A 25,415-nucleotide genomic window follows, 5' to 3' on the forward strand; every position below is an offset into this window, starting at 1 on the left:
AAAACGTAACCGACTAAACGTCGGAAGAATTGCTCTCGAACGACTAGTGGGAGCTGTAATCAATTGCAGCCTGCTTCAGTCGGGGGGGGGGGGGGATAAATGGGACTAAGAAGTTCAATAGTGGGCTTCAAATAACCACATTAGAGGTTAACATATACCACTATTAAGATTTAAAGTGAAAAATGGCACCAGTTTCGGCGCACTTTTCATTTGACTTTTACTATCAAATAGACGCCAATTGAGTTCAGCTGCTTGAAATTGTGATTGAGAGAGAATTTTAAATCACACAAAACCAAAAAGTCCAGGGCGTAAAAGTCACTCGAAAAGTCAAAACGGTCAAGCAAAAAATTTTGCATAAAAAACACACGTTTACAATAATTGCTTCTCTAAGAGCAATTATTAACTCTTAGAATTCGCATAAATCAATATCAATACAAATGCTTTGGACTTCGTCAATCATCGGTAGGACAGGATTGTAAGTCTCTCAAATGGGGAGCCTTCAGCCAATGGCACGGCGAATATCAATCATCGGTAGGACAGGATTGTAAGTCTCTCAAATGGGGAGCCTTCAGCCAATGGCACGGCGAAAATCAATCATCGGTAGGACAGGATTGGAAGTCTCTCAAATGGGGAGCCTTCAGCCAATGGCACGAAGAATATCAATCATCGGTAGGACAGGATTGTAAGTCTCTCAAATGGGGAGCCTTCAGCCAATGGCACGGCAAATATCAATCATCGGTAGGACAGGATTGTAAGTCTCTCAAATGGGGAGCTTTCAGCCAATGGCACGGCGAATATCAATCATCGGTAGGACAGGATTGTAAGTCTCTCAAATGGGGAGCCTTCAGCCAATGGCACGGCGAATATCAATAATCGGTAGGACAGGATTGTAAGTCTCTCAAATGGGGAGCCTTCAGCCAATGGCACAGCGAATATCAATCATCGCTAGGACAGGATTGTAAGTCTCTCAAATGGGGAGCCTTCAGCCAATGGCACGGCGAATATTAATCATCGGTAGGACAGGATTGTAAGTCTCTCAAATGGGGAGCCTTCAGCCAATGGCACGGCGAATATCAATCATCGGTAGGACAGGATTGTAAGTCTCTCAAATGGGGAGCCTTCAGCCAATGGCACGGCGAATATCAATCATCGGTAGGACAGGGTTGTAAGTCTCTCAAATGGGGAGCCTTCAACCAATGGCACGGCGAATATCAATCATCGGTAGGACAGGATTTTAAGTCTCTCAAATGGGGAGCCTTCAGCCAATGGCACGGCGAATATCAATCATCGGTAGGACAGGATTGTAAGTCTCTCAAATGGGGAGCCTTCAGCCAATGGCACAGCGAATATCAATCATCGGTAGGACAGGATTGTAAGTCTCTCAAATGGGGAGCTTTCAGCCAATGGAACAGCGAATATCAATCATCGGTAGGACAGGATTGTAAGTCTCTCAAATGGGGAGTCTTCAGCCAATGGCACGGCGAATATCAATCATCGGTAGGACAGGATTGTAAGTCTCTCAACTGGGGAGCCTTCAGCCAATGGCACGCCGAATATCAATCATCGGTAGGACAGGATTGTAAGTCTCTCAAATGGGGAGCCTTCAGCCAATGGCACGGCGAATATCAATCATCGGTAGGACAGGATTGTAAGTCTCTCAAATGGGGAGCCTTCAGCCAATGGCACGGCGAATATCAATCATCGGTAGGACAGGATTGTAAGTCTCTCAAATGGGGAGCTTTCAGCCAATGGCACAGCGAATATCAATCATCGGTAGGACAGGATTGTAAGTCTCTCAAATGGGGAGCCTTCAGCCAATGGCACGGCGAATATCAATCATCGGTAGGGCAGGATTGTAAGTCTCTCAAATGGGGAGCCGTCAGCCAATGGCACGGCGAATATCAATCATCGGTAGGACAGGATTGTAAGTCTCTCAAATGGGGAGCTTTCAGCCAATGGCAAGGCGAATATCAATCATCGGTAGGACAGGATTTTAAGTCTGTCAAATGGGGAGCTTTCAGCCAATGGCACAGCGAATATCAATCATCGGTAGGACAGGATTGTAAGTCTCTCAAATGGGGAGCCTTCAGCCAATGGCACGGCGAATATCAATCATCGGTAGGACAGGATTGTAAGTCTCTCAAATGGGGAGCCTTCAGCCAATGGCACGGCGAATATCAATCATCGGTAGGACAGGATTGTAAGTCTCTCAAATGGGGAGCCTTCAGCCAATGGCACGCCGAATATCAATCATCGGTAGGACAGGATTGTAAGTCTCTCAAATGGGGAGCCTTCAGCCAATGGCACGGCGAATATCAATCATCGGTAGGACAGGATTGTAAGTCTCTCAAATGGGGAGCCTTCAGCCAATGGCACGGCGAGAGACGTCAGGTCAACCAAAGATCTGACAAATCCCTACAAAAGCGATCAGTCCTTTACGAGATGGCGACGCGGGTTTTTTCGCAGCCGCCCATTCAAGCCTGCAGATCTGGGGCGCCTGTTGATATTGGCAGGCGACGTAGAGCAGAAACCGGGTCCGCGAGCGTACCCATGCGGAATCTGCAAAAAGCAGGTCACCAGACAAAAGTGGTCGGTGATGTGCAAGAATTGTAGACAATGGTTCCATCAAGACTGCCAAAGATACTCGAAGGAAAAAATGGCAGCACTATAGCAGCACCATCCGGCCCGAGCGAATCGACCAAACTCCCGGCAAAAAAACCAAGGCGACCGAAGAGACTCAAGATACTACAAGCCAACGTCTGCGGCCTGCGCTCCAGAGCGGAAATCCTGGCAAAAACAGCCGAGGAGCTTGAAATCGATGTTCTGCTGATTCAGGAAACAAAACTGAAAGAAGACACAGCTATTCCGTCACTCCTCCGGAAGTGGAACTGTCACAGGCAAGAGCGCAAAATCCACCAAAGCGGAACGGCCCAGCCACAATGAGGCATAGCTATCCTGAGACCAGGAATTATGTCGGAAATAATCGACATCAATCTTCCCAAGGACGCAGCCCTGGAATTCCTTGAAGCTTAGGTGTACCTGGGGGCCAAACAACGCTTGGACCTGTGGAACATCTACCGACCACCCGCGAGGACAGGTGATGGCAGGGATGCAAGACCTTACGTTCACATCTGGCCCAAAGGTGCAGCACTCATAGCAGGAGACGCCATTGCCGATGGGCTGTGGGACCGCCAGAGCAGCCCCCCCCCCCGACATAATGGGAGAAGAGATCGAGGACTGGGCAGCTCATAACAAATGGATCTTTCTCAATGATGGCAAACCCACTCAGGTATCTGGCGAATCCAAAACCGCTCCCGATGGATCCCTCGTCCCCGCAAATAAGTTCGAAAAAGTCACGTGGACAGTGACACAGGAAATAGGGACAGAGAACCTACGGATTTTTATTGAATTCGCTGGACAAGAGGAACGTCGGAAACTACCGCGTAGGCACAATTTCAACGATTTCAACGAGATGGACAAACAAAAATTCCAGCAGCTGTTTCTATCGACCCTTGAGGAGAAAAAAGTTGGCAGTGACAAAAAGATCAGCCTTGAGAAAGAAGCAGAAGTGTTCACTTAAATAGTTGTCAAAGCGGCAAGGCGCGCATCACTACTGACAACATCAAGATCGAAGAAACTGTGGTGGTCCCCAGAGTGCCAGGAAGCTAGAACTGCTTCGAAGTTTCAGACAGATGAGGAAGAACTCGACAGAGGATAACAGACGCGCGTACTGTGAAGCAAAGAAAACCTCTGCTGAAGCCGTGAGCAAAGGTTAAAGGGACGCATGGAGGCATTTCGCGAGCACGCTTAACCCCAAAACTAGCAGTTCGAAGGTATGGGGAGTACTCAGGAATATGGATGAAAGAAAGAAGGCAGGTCTGCCCGACGAGCCAATACTCAACAGGGGAATAAAAGTCATAAAAGACGTGGAGAAAGCGAACCTTGCAGTCAAGTCCTATGCAGAAACCAGCCGAGTCAAAATTCCATGAGCTCAGCAAAAATGGCCCTCAGCGAAAAGAGCAGCGTTGAAACAGCCAAAAACATGCCCTATGGACGAGAACTTCAGCATCTTTGAAATAAGACAAGCGCTACGGGACACAAAACTCAAAGGTCCAGGAGAGGATGAGGTCCATCCGATAGCACTAAAAAACCTCCCGGAAGAAGGCTTAATAGCTCTCCTCCAAATAATCAACAAATCCTGGAGAGAAGGAAGAGTACCGGCGAGATGGAGAACAGCCCTGATAATCCCCATACTCAAGAAAAGGAAATCACCCAGCGAGATAGAGTTACCGCCCTGTATCACTCCTTTCCAGTATCTCCAAATTGTTTGAACGACTGGTAGCGTCAAAACTCCTGGACTGGGCTAATAAGAATGAAAATATCCCAGAACAGCAGTCAGTATTCCGCCCAAAGCGTGCCACAATAGACTCATTGGTTAACATTGCCCAGAAAGCAATCAACAACTTACAGAAACGCAACATGACCGTCGCGGATGAGTCTACCCACAACGTGCCTGCAATGGTTGAAAAGCTTGCCGACAGAAGAGCTGCTGTCAGATGAGGGAATACGAAGAGGCGGAAAGTTGTTTTCCAGGAAAGGGTACCACAAGGAAGCCCCCCCCCCCCCTGTCCCTTGTTGTTTGTCCTTCGAACGAGCAGCCTCCCCAATCTGATCACACAGCATTCAGAAGTTGACTGTGGCATTTATGCAGACATCTCTCTGCATAAAGGTGAAGAGAAAGCCGATGTTTGTGCCGAGAAGATGCAAGGAGCGATGGCTGTAGTATAGAAATGGGCAAAAAGACACTGGATGGCGATTAGCACCGAAAAAAAACGAAAACCATGGTGTTTTCGCTGGACCCGAAGGAGACAACGGGCAAGTGCCAACCGAAGCTTCTGCTACTACAGGAGGAGGTGAAATGCACAAAGCCCCGAAGATCTTGGGAGTTGAATTTGACCCCCGGTGTAATTTCAACAAGCAAACCGAGACTGCTACGAGGACCATCAAGAGCAGATTATAGATCATACAGTGCTTTGCAGGAAAATCATGGGGAGTCAATCTGGAGACCTCCGACACGTATACCAAGCATATGTCCTGGAGGCTTGTACGCGGCGAAGTCTGGGGATGCTTCGTATCTGAGGGCTATCTGAAGAAACTCGAGTCCTGTAACAACAGAGCGGCCCGAATAATCGCAGAAACCAACAGTCTACACGCACGAAGAGAGACAGAGCTACCATCAATGAAACCAGTCGTAGATGAAGAGGCAACCAAACAGTCCGCAGAATTTCTGGAAATACCGAAAACCCACCATCTGAAACGACTAATAGAGAACCAATACAACAGACCGAGACTAAAATTAAAAGGAAAAGTTCAGCCCTGGAGAATGGATTGAACAAAAGAGAACAAAAGCAGCTGAATTGTACGAGAAAATTGGAACCTGGGACGATCAAAAACTCAATCTATTGCTCAACGGAGAGACGTAATCATGAGGAATAACTGATGGAGGTGAATAAAGAATCAGATTACTACAATTTCTGCGTCAGGGAAGAAAACCAAGGGTCACTAACAGATGCCACCCGCAAAGAAAATCTATTCTACAAGCTCCGTCTGAATCGCTGGCCAAAACTAGAGGAGTGCAACCATCGGTTCTGACTGTCAGATTCACCAATGTGCACCCACTGTATCCAGGAGGAGGAAACCGCACTACACTTCCTTACAAGATGCGAAAAATGGAAACATCAAAGAATCGACAATCGAATCGACCTGACTGAACCCTTCGAAAACCTAACCAGCGTCGTCAATTTCGCGAAGGACACAGGGCTCTTCGAGCCCTCCGCACAGCCACAGCGGACTCGCCCAAGAACAAGAACAAGAACAGGATTGTAAACCAATCCAATAATTTTTGAAAAATAATTTGATTCAAAAAGTTATTTTAAGAAAATTTTTTTGCTTTGCAGAGGTATTTGTCAAAATTTGATTGTCATAGAGTTATATTTTGATTAGTTTCGTCTAAATTGGAGATTTATTCAATTGATAACTTCATAAAACGTATTCAAACTACGTGCAAAATTTTGAAAGGCTTATTACCCTTGAATTCTTTTTTCCGTGCAAATTTTTAAATTCCCTAGTTAAATATACCTTTATTGAATCTTAGTAAATCACTAAATTCTCATCACTTCAAATAATGAAAAAATCAAATTGTCATTTGGGGCTCATTTTGAAATCCCACACAGTCGATTTTCAATGTTGAATTATAGTCCTCGTGATCAGCCTGATTTTGTAGTTTGTTAGTTGTCACTTACTCTTGAATAATTCTTACGTTTAACAATGAAAAAGTCTGTCAGATAAATTGCGTCTGTTCAATGGAAGACATTGCATTACTGGTATTGTTTTGTCATGCATATGAGGATTCCTTGTGATTAAGGTACATTGTAACCTGTATAGTTTGTTTTTGAAGAATAGAGACACTTCTGGGATGGAGTAGTTGCCTGCACAGAACAGAGCCCCCATCAGATTCTCCCTCGCATCACTCCTGTGCTCAAAAATGGGCACTTGCGACCCAGTCAGCACTATGGGCTTTCCTTAAACAAATCCATTCAATACAATACAACTCCAACAAAAGGGTAACCGCGATGTCAAATCAAGGTTAAACCAATGCCAAAATGTCAAAGTCCCCTGCAACAGAAAACAGCTCTATTGCGTTGCACAAAAAAGCTGCTGAATAAATTTGTCTGGCTGGAGCATGAAAGCACTCCACTGCAGCAACAGAACTGTTCTGACAATTTAACTGACGCAATTTTAAAGCTTACAGAAACTTGATCTACAAAAAAATGAAATTTTCAAACTACATAGTGTTATTTATTGGATATCGGATCGCGTTTTTGGGGATAAAATAAATCCAACGTGCCCTGCATAAAAGTTTTAAAATCATTTGTATCACGAGCAGTTAAGGATTCAAGATTTTTTCTCCCAATACAAAATTAAATTAAACGGTTGGTTTTGGTAGTACCCAGCTGGGGTCCAGAGATGCTAGCGTTGGGGGGGGGGGGGGGGGGGGGAGGGAGGGGAGGGGGGAGTGGAGTGTGTGTGGGGGGGGGGGGGGGGTCAAGCGATTTCGTAGGGTTGGTAAGGCTTGACAAAAGGGGGGTCCTAACTGCCAGGTGAAGCAGCGAGGACCGGGATTGTGTTTAGTTGTGGGGGGTGAGTGTGGATGGTGGACTGAGTGTGGTCAAACAATTAGATTTAAGAACTGCCCTTCACACCAAGAACTTTTCCCCTCAAAACGGTTTTGGCTAATGGCTTCTTAGAGACTGGTAAGGCGTTAGGATCTAAGAGCCCTTAATGCCCTCCGGGCGGCGTTACCTATTCATCCCCTTTTTGAGGATGAAAAGTCAAATAGGTCAGACGAAAAAAAATGCTTTTTGAATTAAAAATTTAAATTAATATTGCTTTTTGAAGTTTGTCGGATCTTTTCCGTTTGTGCCCCCCCCCCCCCCCCCCCGTTATAGAGCACGTGCCACTACTTAGTAAATCTTTGTAAAAATGTGGCACGTGCGTCTGGGGGTGCAAATAATATGCGCCCACTAAGCTGGAAGGGGGCACAAACGGAAAAGATCCAGATTGCCATAAGAAAACTGCCATAGATCTATCAGGCGACAATTGGGATTGAGAAAACTATGAATGGCAGAAAAACACCGGAAAAAATTGACGTCGTTTTTAGATATGCCAAAATGCAACAAATGGTCTACACACATCGATTTTGCTTGAACTTTTAGCCTGATCGTGCATTTTGGTGGGATGACAAAAGGATAAGCAATGAAACAGCAATTACCTTTAGTACAAAGAAGACGAACAAAAAAACTAGACCTAGCTGACAGCTTGTCAGAAACCGGCATTTTCAAAACAAATAAAAACTAAGACCTATAAAGTTCTGAAATTCTTTTTTTACAAATTGTTGTAATGATTCCCTCGTTAACTCTTCGCGGCCATACAAAAATCAAGCGAAACCGGAGAACCTGGATAGAGCTACAGACAGTTTGTAGCATGGGAACTATCAACTAATAACTTTTCGTTCAGTTATAAATGTCACATGGTTAAACTTTTTAGGTTTTGATGTAAAAAAGCTGAGAAACCTCTGAATTGTGATAAGATCTAACTACTATTGATGCTAAGGATTGCCTTTCTGATATCGAGAAGGCAATGTTGTCTAAAATAGGTACAACTTGAGCACTAGTTTGCGGAATAAAAGAACGTCGATCAAAAAGCCTGAGCAAATTTTTTTTTACAATTTACCTCATCTTCTGATTATGAAGAAAAATTTGTCTGCTCGAGAAAGGTACAAAAAATAGAAAAATTTTCACTCAAAATATTTTTTTGATATATTGAATGATCGTATAACTCTCACCTAAGTGATTGCACATCATAGACAAAGCTGATGCAGTGTAGGCCATCGTATCGGTTCCGTGCAAGATGACGAATCCGTCAAACTTATCATAATATTTGCGAATATCCCTCGCCATTTGGCACCAATTCTCGTGAGTCATGTTGCTCGAGTCCAGAAGTGGCATGTACTCCAGGATCTCAAACTCAACTCTAGTCCCTTGCTGGGATTCGGGCATCACGAACAGGGTTCCACTTCCCATAGTGGGGTAGCCTGTACTTTGAGTTGTCAAAAGGGGCGGGCTTACAATCGATCGCAGCGACGCGTACCCTTTGTCATGGATCATTGGAAGCTCCGATATAGTTTTACCCAGGAAGTTGGGTTTTGGAACCAGGCCCATGCCTAAAAAATTGCTAAGGTCGATTTTTACATAAAAATTGTGCAACTAATCAGCAAAAATAAGAATTAAAACGTCGGGTACATTAAAACTCGAGATACTTAAAAGTTGAAATCAAGCTTGAATGATTCAACTAAAGCTGTTGTCTTATATTTAACTTGTCTACAAGGCTTAAAAACATTCAGCTGAGATCACCTTCGTAGAAAACACCAAAAATGATCCTTTCGATATTTGAGCAACTATATTAAGTTTGGGCAGATGTTAAACTTGTGTCGAGTTGCACGTCGTAATAAACTTCCTTGTCCAAAAAATCATTAAAATCACATTATTGAAAGCTATGGCGGTTCTCAGAAGCAAAAAAGTGCCCCGTAAGCAGAAACCTGCTAACCTCTACGTTCCTCGCACATGCCAATGGTGCCTCCAGTGTATATGACGAGAATCCTCGTGTGAATCGGATCTCTGAACGAGGGACTCTGCAGCTCCTCGTCAATCTCCAGGTCATACAGACGTTGCTGCATCTCCGCACTTGACGAGGCATCCTGGGAATCTTTGATATTGACGTGGAGGCGATTCGAAGGCTCGCTGTAATATTCAGCGGAGCAATTATTTTTGTGGTTAAAAGGATACGGTCGTTTTTTAGATGGTGGTGCATTCATGATTAAGGCCATTAAATTACCAAATTGCAACAGAGGTAATATAAAAGCAATATAATAACCATAAAAGTCCCGCTAAAAAGTTATTATTATATTATCTTCAACTGAGATAAAGCAAAATTTAATGGTGAACTTTTATTGAATGACCTTTTTCGGTTATTAAAAAGGAATATTAAAATGAAAGACTAACTACAATAGTCTGCGGTGAAATATAACTTATACTACAAAATTACATAATCACGAGTCTAATTTATATAATCACGAGTATAACTAGTAGTTTTCTAACTACTAGTTATATCCGATTGGCTGGAAAAATGTCAGTTGACTACGCTGAAAACTGTGATTATACAAATAATTTGAAGTAATTTTACTGGCCGCATATTGCTTCAAATTCGTCCGAATTAGTTAACTGAACCAAGTCGCTTGAAGATAAAATGCGGTTGACGCAATTTTCACTCGATTTACTCAAATTTTAGCAATCGACAAAAGCTATTTTTCCACTTAACAATAATCTAGTATTTAACAATCGTCGGTAATAAGCCGGCAGATTGCAGACACTTACAACGTGAACAACCTAAATAGTTATGAACAGAAGTAGTACAAACACGTGAACAAACATTAAACTGAAGCTGTTTACCGATCCTAAAAGCCATTTTGAAACGTGACCAGACAGAAAACAAAACACGATTTTTAAGCAAGATTTTTGAGCATTTTTTACACACTCCGCTAAATAGCGAAAATTCGAAACATATTTTCTATTGGAGACATCACCACAATTAAACGCCACAAACCCCAAACTAACAACAAAGTGGAGTAGAGTAAGTAATTTTGCTGACTTTCGATCAAATGCACCAGTATACACTAAATGGATGAGAGAAACATCAACTAAGAGTCAAAGAAAACCTAATTGATCAAACACATAACAAGGCAATAAGTTATAACTTGATTCATTCATGTCCCAATTTGTAAAACAGCAGACACTCCTAATGTAAAAATTTACTGAGAAACAAATCAATTTTAAAAACTTGAAAGGAAATTATTTTTTTCACGAAATAAATATCGATGAGCATAATTAGTAAGTTCTGAAAAATAATACCAATTGGGAAAAATTCCAAATCAGAAAGCCCCGAGATATTTCTGACAATTTTTGGACCCTTTACCGTTGAAATCTCCATTGCGTTTTATGTCCTCCAATTGTTCCGACCCACTTTAGTGTGGGAGGAACTACGTGCTCAGCTGATTTTTTTTGTTCAGTCAATTTTCGCAGATCGCCATATTCGTTGTACAGAGTCGAGAGTGGTATCATTATAAAGCGTGTCACGCGCAGAATTACTAAAAGATTTTTTATTTGCCTTTTTCCGAGGAGTTAAGGTTTGAATTTTTGTGAACGTTAGCCTCACTTCCATTAATTTGTTCAAATTTCTTGTTATTTTTGCTGATAATTTGATCAGTTTTGCTCAAAAAATGATTAAATTGTTAACGGTAGTGTTTTTTTGGTTTTACGTTGAAAAATTACAGAAAGTTGCTGAACTGTTTGAACTGACTCTTTTGGACTATAACTTTGGCTAGAAATTTAAAATTCCTAATTGTTTTGTATCTTTTCATGATATATGGCACCAGGTATCATTCTTTAGCCCACTTTGGCCAAATAGAGGCATAGTGCACACAAGGAAACTTCTGAAACAATCTTCGTTTACACAGATGAAGGCTAATCGCGCCTCCGATTCCTATGAAAGTATTCTGGAAGTAGTAATTCAGCGGCCTTTTGCTAATTTAAAAAGATATTTATCAAAAACTCGATCTTTTCCGGTTGTTCCCCATCACGTTACGCATCCCCAGTTAAAAGCACGTGCCATTACAAAGTAAATCATTGTAAACATTATACACATGAGCCTGGGTGTTGCAAATAATATGCGCCCAGCGAGATAGGGGACACAAACAGAGATACCTTTAAAATTTGAATCAAATTAGGCTGTAAATCATCCCATCTTTTTTCCAACGTTTCTGATGAAATTAGTACTTACTTTGAATGTGTTGTTACCTCGTTCCTCTTTGAAGGAGTTTTGTAACTCTGCTATCTGTTAAGAGAGCTTCAATAGATCTATATTTAGTCGATGCAGTTAGACTGGCTGGCTGTTTTCAACCGGCGTGACCGTTAATCTTCATCGCATTGATTTAAACTCGTGTTGACAAAATTTCATCGGTTGTTTTCGGGTAGCAAAAATGCAGCTGAATCTCAGACTTTCAATGCTTTCTACATTATTACTGCTCAATAGTTTGCCTTCCACTTTATTGCTTGAAAAATCTTAAAATAGCTCATAAATATACCATAACCGACTAACGCCGTACGAAATGCTCTCAAAGGGGGGCACAAACGGAGATCCCCTAAAAATATAAGTTTTTTTGATATACTAAGATTTTCGTTTCCCAAAAACTATTACGCAAATAATTGGAACAATTGAATTTTTTAATAACCTCGCTGTGAAGGCCACTTTTGTTCTCATCGTTCACCGTCGAGTTGAAAATGATTCGGATTGTGGTTTGGTAAAGACCTTTTTAAAATCTGCATCTGCATTTTAATTATTCCTGTTACCGAATAGCCTGTTGTCATTCAGGGGTTCAAATAAAGAGAGATAGTCTTTTATGTTCTAATGAGACCCAATGATTAAACATGGTTTACTAAGCAAAGCTCATAGTTTTTATGGCTGCGATAAAAAGTTTGGCGAAACTTAAAAAAATTCTTCAATTTTGCCTGCAATTGTTGTTCTTTTTTTAGTCTCATGACCGAGTCTAATTCTTCGGAGGCCTAATTTGCTATCTAAGGAGCAATAAGTGGAACTAACTAATGCTTTTAGATGATACGTAATGATTTCTGCTGATAACTCGTTATTTATCCAATCTTGATCATTTACTTTTGATATATTAACATTTGTGAATTTAGAATTTTCGCTAACATTTGGAAGAATTATGTTTTTTGGACGCAAAGCAAAAGCAGGGCTAGTCTTCGTTCAATCGTGAACTTTTCTATTCCAAAAACATTCCGGTTTGTAATTGGTTTTTTTTGTAGTCGTGTGACATTCTAGATAATGAAAGGTATCGGTGTGTTCCTACAGATAAAAAACAGATAACAGAGAGCTCATGATTTTCATGACTTTGAATATTTTTTTTCAAAAACTATAAATGAATGATTATCATTGACCTTTGGGTTTTTTATGGTAAATACAGACCGCAATGATTTCAAATCCGAAATAAAGTGTTGATAGATCAAAATTAAGGGCAAATGAGGACAAATTAATATATATTATAAATCAGTAAGAAGCTTTAGGTTTTTTGACTTCAACACATTGCGTAAAATCGTATGAAATTTTGACTTTTGCCGGTATTCGTATTTATTTCGCACTCTCAATATTAACAGGCCGAACTGGCTTCCAGGGCTGTCGCAAGTTAACCTATTTAGTATTTGATAGTTGAAAGCTTATGGTTGTACTGCCTGTTGAAAAAAAATTGTTTCGGAAAAAAAATAGTTTGAGCTTTGCACATTTTTATCTTATTTGTCACCTTGTAGCGTACTCTAAGCAAAGAGAGGTCGCACCCTTCTTCAATTAATTTAGAATGACGTCATGATTGGAATTTATCTCCAAAATGGTTTTTTGGCTGTGAAACTACAAGCATTCTTAATTTTTATTTGACTTTTGAACGTTTTCAAATTTTTAAGATTCCTTTTTACTGTCTTGTCACAATATCACATCAATAACAAGTCAAACATAACGTTGTAGTTTAAAAATTATGCAATTGATTAAATTTAGTGTTATTAGTGTATTACATAATAGATTATAATTTTAACGGCTTCGATGCCGTTTAGTCGCAAATTTTAATTTTGAGTTTCGCCTGCATTTCGTGTTATTTTTCAAAGATAGTTTACTCCCTAAGTGCTCATATGTTGTTCACATCAATATTTGGCGGGAGTAGTAAAAAAGTCCACTCTAGAATAGAAATAATTCCTTCCCTGAGAGAGAGAAAAGACTTTATTTAGCATATTCAGCAATTGCTTAATTTTAAACACGGTCAAACAAAAACACGGTCAAACAAAAACACGGTCAAACAAAACACACGGTCGAACCTGATAACACACGGTCAAACAAAAATTTAACTCGAAAGTTTAGGGCACCAACAAACAATTGCTTACTGACACCAATTAGGTGAACTAAATGGGCTAGCTAATTTATATAGGAAAACAGGGGTTTAAATAGTATCGCGAAAAGTTGTGGGAGGAGACTGAAGCAAAGAAATGGAGGGCTGAAGTGCTAAAATGACCAATTCGTCAATAAACTACTAATGATTGCCACAAATATCTTTCCGCAATATCTCTTACCTTCCAGCTCTCAGCAAGTCGGGTTTGTGAGAGCGCCAATGAGGCATTAATAAAGTTGTATAAATTTAACGAGTTCAAAATTGAACGGAAAGCAAGGATAATCGACACAGGCGTGCTTTTTATCATGAAGTCAGCATCCAAGTATCTAGTGTTCAAAATAATCGATGCATATTTGCTTTTCCTTTCAATGGGAAAGAAAAAATTAAAGCACGTTAAACATAGAAAATGCCTTACACGTTACAAAAAAGCTGCAATTGCGATGGCAATTTAAAATAGTAGACGGCCGTAACAAAAATCAACTGTAGATTGCACCATCACTGTTTTTACCCCTGCTTACTACAAGACTACGTATACCCCTTTTGTACTGCGCTTACCTATATCTCTGCCAGGAATTGAATGCAGGGTGAAAAGAAAAGGCACCAGTTTATGCACATGCGTTGTAACAGTAAGGCATATACTTTTTACAAAGATAATTGATTAAAACGTATTGCCAGTTCTATTGCTCAGCGTATTGCAACATATTTATATCTAGTGAGAAGCAGTGGTAAAACAAAAAACAATACTTGAGGTGCAAAACAAAAGCCCAATTAACTTATTCACTCGGGAAAAGTTCCAAGGAAATGGCTTTGCGTTAGTAGCTCACCTTCATGCTCAAATTTTAAAAACGAATCGAAAAGGATGTATAAGTGCAAAAGCAATAAAAATTAAGTCAGTGCGTTAAAAATAGAAATACTGCTACCACTTACCTCCAAGAACGAAACAATTCAAAAAGGATACTCTCATTAAGAGGAGCCATTATAGCGTCACTTATATAAAATAATAAATACTGCTGTACAACAAACGTTGAGTTTAACACATTCAGAACTAACGAAGCAGGCAACCTTTAATGTTCATCCAATCATATTCGCATAGATACACCTCACCAATCCTCCTTTTCCAAGATGTCATACAGTTCATTGAAAATATGATCGCTCATTCATGAGAACACGAAAAATACCTTTAGTGTAATAATTCACTACAGTATCATGCATTCATTCGATATTTACACATAGCATCAGGAGTTTGAACAGGAGTAGGTTGAGTTAAATCATTACTAAATCAATATAAAGCTCTCAATTGCTCAAGTGAAGACTAAGTCGTGAGGTCAATGATCTGGCCTAATTACACAATCGGATTTCAAGCACTTTTGACCTCTGAATACAATGAATCAATGCAATGAATAAGAAGGATATTTCATATAAGAACAGATCTAGTGGGATAAACAAAAGAAAATCCCTTCATAATTTAGCTCCCAACCAGAACAAACTTCAATACCTATTTCAAAATTGGGTCCTGAGTGTTCAAGGAGGAGTAGCAAAGTCTATGTTAAAACGGATTTTTTTCCTTTTGTACCTCCCAGTTCGTTATCCAAACATCCAAACATGCTCAAGTGAAGACTAAGTCGTGAGGTCAATGATCTGGCCTAATTTCACAATCGGATTTCAAGCACTTTTGACCTCTGAATACAATGAATCAATGCAATGAATAAGAAGGATATTTCATATAAGAACAGATCTAGTGGGATAAACAAAAGAAAATCCCTTCATAATTTAGCTCCCAACCAGAACAAACTTCAATACCTATTTCAAAATTGGGTCCTGAGTGTTCAAGGAGGAGTAGCAAAGTCTATGTTAAAACGGATTTTTTTTTCCTTTTGTACCTCCCAGTTCGTTATCCAAACATACAGAACTGTGACATTACAGAGTAAATCATTTTGTAAAAACGGCAATCGTCGGGGGTACAATATGCACTCACTAAGCTGGGGGGGGGGGGCAGAAATAAAAAGACTACATGGTAGCAACAAAGATTGGAATCTTTTCCGTTTGTGCTGCACCCCACCCCCCCCCCCCCCCCCCAGTACGTTATGCCCCCCCCCCCCCCCAGTCGACGGAAAAGCATTGAATGATGATTTGCAGACATTAAAAAACGACGTGCAGTCCTATTTGAATTGGGCCACGAAAAATTCAATGCTGTTTAATGTTTCCAAAATTCGACTTTTATTGGTTGGAAAGGCGAAGGACTACTGCTCTTGAAATATTGGGGATGAAGTAGTTCATCCCGTGAAAACAGTTAAAGATTTAGGCATTTATGTAAAAGAAACCTATTTGTCAAATTAAAATTACTTAAAACAAACGTTTTTGAACTTTACGTTCATCGTCAGGTTAAAACTGTTGTACAATTGTTAAAAGATAAAATAAATTTTTAATAACATTTGTCTGAGACCACACTCAAAACAATTCTAGGAACTATTCTAAACAATTCAATCCAAAATTTTTCCATATGTACATTATTTAGCCTATTTACAACTCATATTTACATTCGTTATCAATTTATTTAAAAACATTTTTATTCCGGATCTTTCGATTTTGGCCATGTTCTTGTATTTTTGGGGTTATTCCGAATTTACCCTAAACTTAAGTATCCCTCTTGTGGAGGTTTTGCAAATTTCGTTTTGTCATTCACAAAATGTTTTTTGCCCTGTATCCTCATCTAGTCAAAATTATAATTTGAAATAATTTTTTAACGTGCGTTCCCGCCCCCTATATTCATCGCGTGTGTTTAGTGCCGGATTCAGCTTGCTGATGTATATAGCTTCGAAAATTATTAGTTTTTCTACCGTCCGACAGGAGCCCAGAATTTTACATTCAATGTCATTCGTGGCGCCACGACGTTCAACCAGATAATGACCCACCTGTGAATCCTTCTTTTGATGTTCTGTTATCCTTTTGGTAACATGCCGGCTTGTTTGCCCAACATAGATGGATCCGCATCCATTACAATTAATCTCATATACCACGTTGGATTTCGGGTCTCTATCGAAAGATGATTTCAGTTTGGGGAGGCATGATCATAATTACCGCGTTGTAAAAACAACTAGCAATTTGCATAATTTTTTCAATTTGCTTGCAAAGTTTTGAGTAAGGTTGCCTCTGTATTGTAAAAAAAAGTTGGCTTATCATAACATCTAGTCTTGCTTTTTTGATGCTTTTTGGTGTTGCTCTCAATTGGTCTTAACCGCCACATATTATCTTTTCTAGAGTCTGGTTCACTATTTTTGAAGACCAATCTCCTGGATATTGATTTTTGGACCAGCAAGTTTTGTTCTTTTCAAGAGCTTGATCGAAGGCCAACCAATTAAAGGTTGCATTAAAAACCCTATGAAAAGTCCCTTGAATCACATTTTTCGTATGCTGAGGCAGTGCACAGTTGCGAAAATTCAGTATTATTCCAGTGTCAGTTGGTTTTTGATACCAATGACAAATGATATTAATTTTGCTGCTCACATTTACTTTAATGTCAAGAAAAGCCAAATTTCCTTCCATGTTAACTTTTTCTAAGGTAAATTGCAGGTTGTTGTGCAAGGAATTTGCAAATTTTAAATTCTCGTCCGGGTCACCACGAACCGTGCAGATAATATCATCCACATACCTTTTAAACAATTTCATCTCCTCATAACGTCCCACTATCTGTTGGTTGTTACAATAAGTAAAAGTCCAAACAACATCCTGCATTTTGGCGTATTCTTCATTCGATATCTTTTGGCATCTTGCATGGAACCAGTTTTTGCATGACTCACTTTCTACTCCTCTTCTTCGGAAAGTCACTCTCCGGTTACAGTATTTGCACTTCCCGTTTTTGTCGGATCCGGAAATATTTTCATTGAGCTCTGGTTTTTGCAGTGATGCCTCATATGATTTCATCAACACGTTTGCTAGTATTACAGCCAGTGATTCACCCAGAGCCAGACCATCCGATTGTAACTACCAAATTCCGTTACATTTGAAATGAACATTCGTCACCGCAAGCTTTAGCAAACTTTTGTAAAGAATTTCCAAATTTTAAATACTCGTCCGGGTCTCCACGAATCCTGCAGATAATATCATCCACATACCTTTTAAACACTTTCATCTCCTCATAACGCCCCACTATCTGTTGTTTGTTACAAGAAATACAAATCCAAACAACATCCTGCATGTTGGCGTTTTCCTCATTCGATATCTTTTGGTATCTTGCATGAAACCATATTTTGCATGACTCACATTCTACTCCTCTTCCTCGGAAAGTCACTCTGCGGTTACAGTCTTTGCACTTTCTGATTTGGTCAGATCTGGAAATGTTTCTGAAATGTTTCTGAAAAAGCATTTATGTTTCTGGAAACCTTAAATGGAACGTCCATATATTGAAAAGACTTGGCTTTATGTTTCTCTCGTCTGACATCACTCCAGAGAAATCTACGTCTTGACTTGCCTCTTCAAGCGAAGTTAACAATGTGTAAATCATTCCTTTTGTCAACTCTCCTTTACGGATCTGAGATATCCCGTGCTGAACTACTGAAATCAGAGAGGTTTCAAATTAAAAGTGCAAAGTGGATTTGCTCATCAAGCTCGTATCGAGACACTCTTTTGAAGTGTAAATTACTACGGAGTTGCTGCTTATTCCAGTTCAAAGATCTTATAGTGCTCAGCCGGATCTTGACGTGATTTAAGTGCTATGCAACTCATCCAAATTCAACACAATCAACGCATGCGAAGCTATTCCAAACCAAATTCGATTTTGAATAGATTAAATATATCCATATGTGAAAAGAAATTTCTATTTAAAACTGTGAGACTTGGCATTTTAGTGCAAACGTCTATAACTCTCAAAATTTATTCCTTTCTTTTTAAAAGTAAACTTAAAACTCTTTTACTTGCTTTTTTTAATGAAAAACTTGATTTTAATCTTTTTAGGTGTTTATTCTGATTTCCGTTTATCTGTGATGCCTCATGAAGCAATTAAGTCTTTTAATACTACTACTATTACCAATACTACTACTACTACTAATACTACTACTACTACTACTACTACTACTACTACTACTACTACTACTACTACTACTACTACTACTACTACTACTACTACTACTACTACTACTACTACTACTACTACTACTACTGCTACTACTACTACTACTACTACTACTACTACTACTACTACTACTACTAATACTACTACAACTACTACTACTACTACTACTTCTACTACTACTACTACTACTACTACTGTTTGAACACTTAAATTCCATAAAGAAATAAAGGAACAATGACAATAAGTTCAAACAAGTTAATAAAATGCATATAAGATGCATATAAATTTGAGCTTCTTTGCGTTTGTTTATTCCAGTAAATGCTGTTCAACAAAACTGTTGAAGCGGGATTTAGACTCTTATTTCGCTTTCTGTCGTAAGGTGATGTAGCTCATATTGTTCCTGGAGTAATCTTCTTCAAGTTGGTCCAGCCACATCTTGCGTTGACCCCCTGGAGCTCGTTTAGCATAACGATATTTTTCTGTCGGCTCCCAGGTGAAAACTCGAAGCGCTAGACGATCGTCATACCTCCTCAGGACATGGCCAAACCATTTCAACCGTTTAATCATGATCATTGCAGAAAGTGTCGACATACATGATCTAACCAGTACTTCTTCATTTGTCACCCTCTCCATATACGAAAAACATAGTATCCTTCGCAGACAACTGGTGTGAAAGCTCTCAAGTTTCCGTTGCATTGATCTATTCATGGTTCACGTTTCGGAGCTATATAAGACCACTGATAACATAAGAGCTCTGTATAATTTTCATTTGAGGAGAATACTAAGTTGTTTGCTCTTCCAAAGCTTCTGAAAGCTCGCAAATCGCTGTCTCCCTTCCGCCAGCTTGACACTGATTTCCTTTAGGTCACCATGTTGCAAGCTCACTAAAGAATCGAGACACTTGAAAGCTTCTACATTTTCGAACTCCACTCCATCTCGATCGCGGACATTGCAGGAGAAAATGCGAGATCTTCCAGCCTTTTCTCTGCCGCAGTACCGTGACTCGTGAATTTGTCGGCCTTTCACAGTCGCGAATTTCCTAGTGCACTTCTGACAAGTGAGGCTTTCCTCTAGCCCAACAAACTTTGACGCGCTGTCTTCGACACTCTTCGAATTCTTATGCTTGCAGAATCTGGCTTCATGCACTTTGCAGCCTCTTGCATTGTCGAAGCAATGTTTTCAACCTGAACATACATTACACCCGTCATCAGAGACCGCAGATGATCTGTTACTCGCAGTAGACACTAGATCAGCAACCACTGACCTCTCGTCGCTCCTAACTGTCACAAGCTCAGCCTCCGCTGAACTTTTCAATCTCAGTTTCTCGTCAGCTAGTGTCTCAAACCAGCCCGCATTCTTCTTCTTGCCCACCAGCACCTCCTGCCAATGAGTAGTCGGGATTGGTTTTCGGCCTCAATGAGAGTCCCAAAATGGCCTTTGTGGTTTCCTGTAAGAACTTCCACGTTTTTTTTGAGCAATGGGTACACTGGCTCCGGGATTTTCGCATTTAACACCCATATTCTTTGTCTTCCCGACATTGATCATTAGGCCAACAGCCTCGATTGAAGATTACTACTACTACTACTACTACTACTACTACTACTACTACTACTACTACTACTACTACTACTACTACTACTACTACTACTACTACTACTACTACTACTACTACTACTACTACTACTACTACTATTACTGCTACTACTACTACTACTACTACTACTACTGCTACTACTACTACTACTACTACTACTACTACTACTACTACTACTACTAGTAGTAGTACTACTACTACTACTACTACTACTACTACTACTACTACTACTACTACTACTACTACTACTACTACTACTACTACTACAACTACTACTACTACTGCTACTACTACTACTACTACTACTACTACTACTGTTTCAACACTTTAATTCCAAATATGAAATAAAGGCACGGTTGGCAACAAATACAAACAAAACAAGAAGAGTTATTTGTTTGGTTATTCTGTGAAGTGCTGTACGACGAAATTGTTGAAGGCATTCTTTGACCCGGTTGCTGCTTTCTCCTGCAATCTGGTGAACGATACTTTGTTTCGTACACAGTCTCCTTCGATTTGACTCATCCACGTTTTCCGTTGCCCCCCAGGAGCGCATCTAGCATGGACGTATTGATCGGGCGGGTCCCAATCGAAAGCACTGCGGGCTAATCTTCCTGGCTCCATTCTCTGGATGTGTCCGTACCATTTTATCCGTTTGAGCATGATCATCGTGGATAGTTGGGGCATTCGTGATCTTGACATAATTTCTTCGTTCGTTGCTTTCTCCAGATATGACACACGTAGAATTCTCCGAAGAAAACCACAGTGGAAACTCTCAAGTTTTGTCTCCATTAATTTCGAAAGAGTCCAAGTCTCTGAGCTGTACAGCACGGCTGATAAAACGAGTGCTTTGTACAAATTGCACTTGAGGTGCACGCTGAGCTGCTTGCTCTTCCAGAGATTTTGGAAGTTAGCAAACCGTTGTCTACCTTCTGCAAGTTTGCAATTGACTTCCTGCAGGTCTCCATGCTTGAGGCTGACAAATGATCCGAGATACTTGAACGCTTCTATGTTTTCAAACTCGTTTCCGAGAACATCTTGTACTTTGCAGGAAAACACGCGTGTGGCAACTGCTTTAGGTTTGCCACAGTATCTCGATTGGTGAACTTTTCGGCCATTGACTGTTTTGAACTTTCTTTCACACTTGTCACAGGTAAGGCTCGCCTCTAGTTGCTCGAACTTTGACTTGTCGACGACATTCTTTGACAAACCGGCTTTGCAAAATCTTGTTTGGTGCACTTTGCGTCCGGTAACTGTACTGAATTGCCGCTGACAATTCTGACATCTTAGAGACTCTTGGTCAGCCACCACTGACCGACTCTCATTTTCTAGCGACTCTGAATCTGCTACCGCAGATTGTTGTTGTGAAGCTACCAACGCTGGCTTAGCCACCGCTAAGCTTTTCAATCTTAGCTTCCGGCCATCTTGTGTTTCGAACCAGCCCGCTTTCTTTTTTGTTCCCAGCAGCACCTCCGTGCTGATGGTTAGTCGTGACTGGCTAGATGTCTCTGCCAGGAGTCCTAGTTTGCCTTTATGTGTTCCAGTGAGTATCTCCACGTTCTGTTGGATACTAGGCACTGCAACAACATTTGGGCTGTCGCATTTTACGCCCATATTCTTTGTTTTGGCCACATTAATCTTCAGACCAGCGGCTTCCGCAAGGGCCTCGATTCGATGTAGGTTTTCTTGCACCTCACTGTCTGAGACCCCCACGAGAGCAACATCATCAGCAAAATCTAAGTCAGCCACCAATCTCCCAATGTCTAATCCTCCATGCACCGAGTTAGCCAAAATGTAGTTGATGACAAGGCCGAATAGGATTGGGGACCACACATCACCCTGCCTAACGCCCGTTCTGACATCAAATACTACTACTACTACTACTACTACTACTACTACTACTACTACTACTACTACTACTACTACTACTACTACTACTACTACTAATACTACTACTATTACTGCTGTTTAAACACTTTAATTCCATAAAGAAATAAAGGAACAATGACAATAAGTACAAACAAGTTAATAAAATGCATATAAGTTTGAGCTTATCTGGGTTTATTTAATCCAGGAAATGCTGTTCGACAAAACTGTTGAAGCGGGATTTATACTCTCTTTTCGCTTTCTGTCGTAAGGTGATGTAGTTCATGTTGTTCCTTGAGCAATCTTCTTCAAGTTGATCCATCCACGTCTTGCGCTGACCCCCTGGAGCTCGTTTAGCATATCGATATTTTTCTGTCGGCTCCCAGGTGAAGGCTCGGAGCGCTAGAAGATCGTCATTTATCCTCAGGATATGACCAAACCTTTTCAACCGTTTAATCATGATCATTGCAGAAAGTGTCGACATACGTGATCTAGCCAGTACTTCTTCATTTGTCACCCTCTCCAGATATGAAAAACATAGTATCCTTCGCAGACAACTGGTGTGAAAGCTCTCAAGTTTCCGTTGCATTGATCTATTCATGGTTCACGTTTCGGAGCTATATAAGACCACTGATAACATAAGAGCTCTGTATAATTTTCATTTGAGGAGAATACTAAGTTGTTTGCTCTTCCAAAGCTTCTGAAAGCTCGCAAATCGCTGTCTCCCTTCCGCCAGCTTGACACTGATTTCCTTTAGGTCACCATGTCCCAAGCTCACGAAAGAACCGAGATACTTGAAAGCTTCTACATTTTGGAACTCCACTCCATCTCGATCGTGGACATTGCAGGAGAAAATGCGAGATCTTCCAGCCTTTTCTTTGCCGCAGTATCGTGACTCGTGAATTCGTCGGCCTTTCACAGTTGCGAATTTCCTAGTGCACTTCTGACAAGTGAGGCTTTTCTCTAGCCCAACAAACTTTGACGCGCTGTCTTCGACCCTTTTCGAATTCTTAGACTTGCAGAATCTGGCTTCATGCACTTTGCAGCCCCTTGCAGTGTCGAAGCGACGTTTACAACCTGAACATACACAACTATCGTCATCAGAGACCGCAGATGATCTGTTATTCGCCGTAGACACTAGATCAGCAACCACTGAGCTCTCGTCGCTGCTAACTGTCACAAGCTCAGCCTCCGCTGAACTTTTCAGTCTCAGTTTCTCACCAGCTAGTGTCTCGAACCAGCCCGCAATCTTCTTCTTGCCCACCAGCACCTCTCTGCCAATGAGTAGTCGGGATTGATTTTCGGCCTCAATGAGAGTCCCAAAACGGCCTTTGCGGTTTCCTGTAAGAACTTCCACGTTCCTTTGAGCAATGGGTACACTGGCTCCCGGCTTTTTGCATTTAACACCCATATTCTTTGTCTTCCCAACATTGATCATTAGGCCAACAGCTTCGGCTAAAGATTCAATTCTATGTAGATTTGCTTGAACTTCGGAATCAGAGACGCCCAATAGGGCAACATAATCGGCAAAGACAAGATCAGCAACACAGCGTCCAATGTCGATTCCTCCTTGAACTGAATTAGCCAACACATAGTTTATCACAAGGCCAAAGAGAATAGGCGACCATACATCACCCTGGCGAACACCAGTTTTTACGTCGAACATCTGGCCCTTCTCGCCCTCTGTCTTGACGCAGCACTTGAAGCCTTCGTAACTGTTAAGGATGACATTCACAACTTTTTGTGGGAGCCCGTAATGTTTCATTATCTTGTACATCATCTCGTGGTCCACCGAATCGAATGCAGCTCGGAAGTCAATGAAACAAAAACTGACGTCCAATTGGAAGGCCATGCTTTTCTCTAGTATTTGCCTCAACGCAAACAATTGGTCAGTGCAGCCCCTGCTTTTTCGGAATCCGCATTGTTCTTCTCTGAGCACTTGATCAAGTGCATCTTTGCATCTATTCAGGATGATTGACGCAAAAACTTTTCCAGGTACCGAGAGCAGTGAAATTCCGCGATAGTTCCCACACTCAGATCTTTTTCCTTTGCTTTTGTATAGCGGGACAACTTCTGCTAACTTCCAGTCTTGTGGAAGATTTTCTTCAGTCCAGCACTTGTTGACAATGTCCCAAAGCCATTCAGCGATTCCAATATGCGACTTTAGCATTTCGGCAGAAATATCGTCTGGTCCACTTGCTTTACCGTTTTTCAGTTTACGCACGGCATTTAGAACTTCATCAAACCGAATTGGACCTAGGTCTATTTCAAGACTCTCGGATGCTTCCACTATGCTCAATACAGAGTTGCCGCTTGTCGTGGTTGGATTTAACAGATGCCTTAAGTGCTCGGTCCAACGTTCCAACCTTTCTTCTGTTGTTTTCAGGGGCTCGCCTGTGGTTGAAACTAGTTTACTTATATGAGGACTCCACTTCCGGCATAACTGTTTTGACTCCCTAAACACTTCTTTCAGGTCACCTTTGTCTGAGTGATCTTGTGTTGTTTCACCTTTGTCTTTCAGCCACTGTCTTTTGTCAGATCTTATCGCTTTTCGTACTTCTTTGCAGCAGTTAGAGAACACTAGCAGCGCCTCCGCGCTACTATGCTTCCTCAACTGTAACTCGGCCCGTTTCCTAATCAAAGCCAGCGTTTCAACTGTAATCCAGGGTTTGTGCACACGCTTTTCGGGGATGAGTAGTTTTGTTACCGCTGCATTAAGAGCCGTTCGAAAATTTGCCCAAGATTGTTCTACGCCTTCAACAATATCGTTCTCATCAAGATAGCGTTTCACTTCTGCGCAGAAAGCGTCACGCGTGACTTCATCGCGCAACTTGGTAGAGCAGACTTTCGGTTGACTGCGTGGCTTATGTGCCACTACTTTGAATCGCACTTCGGCAATGACCATTTCGTGATCGGTGAGAGTGATCTTTCCCCTCCTTGTCCTAACGTTGTGCAAACAACTCCTGTGCCTCGAACCGAATAAGATATGATCTAACATCTTCTTTCGCATCTGTTGGTCAGGTGGGTTAAATCTATACCGGTGCACTAACCGGTGTCGAAACCAAGTTCCACCAATCAACAGGTCATGAGAGACACAAAAGGACAACAATTTTTCTGAGTTATCATTCTCCTCGCCCATTCCAAAGGGGCCTCGGCAAGGCATGTTGACATCTGATTGTTGACCAGGTTCCGCATTGAAGTCTACGACGAGGCAGACTCTCTCTCTTTCTTTGAAACTGGATACCAAGCTGCTCAACTGATTCCAAAAG

The 25,415-nt window shown here is 41.0% G+C and overlaps 1 protein-coding gene across 4 annotated transcripts in view; it reads right to left on the reverse strand.

Annotated features, from left to right (window-relative positions):
* LOC142339159 (L-asparaginase-like) overlaps positions 1–14,685 on the reverse strand; it is a 32,221-nt gene extending 17,536 nt beyond the window's left edge. For 2 of the 4 annotated variants that reach the window (XM_075388947.1, XM_075388944.1), the window contains exons 1-3: positions 9,166–10,211; positions 8,405–8,782; positions 6,437–6,581 (exon numbers count right to left, since the gene is read on the reverse strand). In XM_075388947.1, coding sequence (XP_075245062.1) covers positions 6,437–6,581; positions 8,405–8,782; positions 9,166–9,445 — 803 coding nt within the window. In that variant the 5' untranslated portion in view covers positions 9,446–10,211. Of the gene's footprint in view, positions 1–6,436; positions 6,582–8,404; positions 8,783–9,165; positions 10,212–13,802; positions 14,010–14,548 lie in introns of those variants that run through there. The other 2 variants (XM_075388945.1, XM_075388946.1) reach the window with 2 other exon arrangements.
* Positions 14,686–25,415: the final 10,730 nt, after the last annotated feature.

The sequence above is a fragment of the Convolutriloba macropyga genome, chromosome 5, assembly GCF_964194025.1.
Source record: "Convolutriloba macropyga chromosome 5, txConMacr16.3, whole genome shotgun sequence".
NCBI classification, from domain to species: Eukaryota; Metazoa; Xenacoelomorpha; order Acoela; family Convolutidae; genus Convolutriloba; species Convolutriloba macropyga.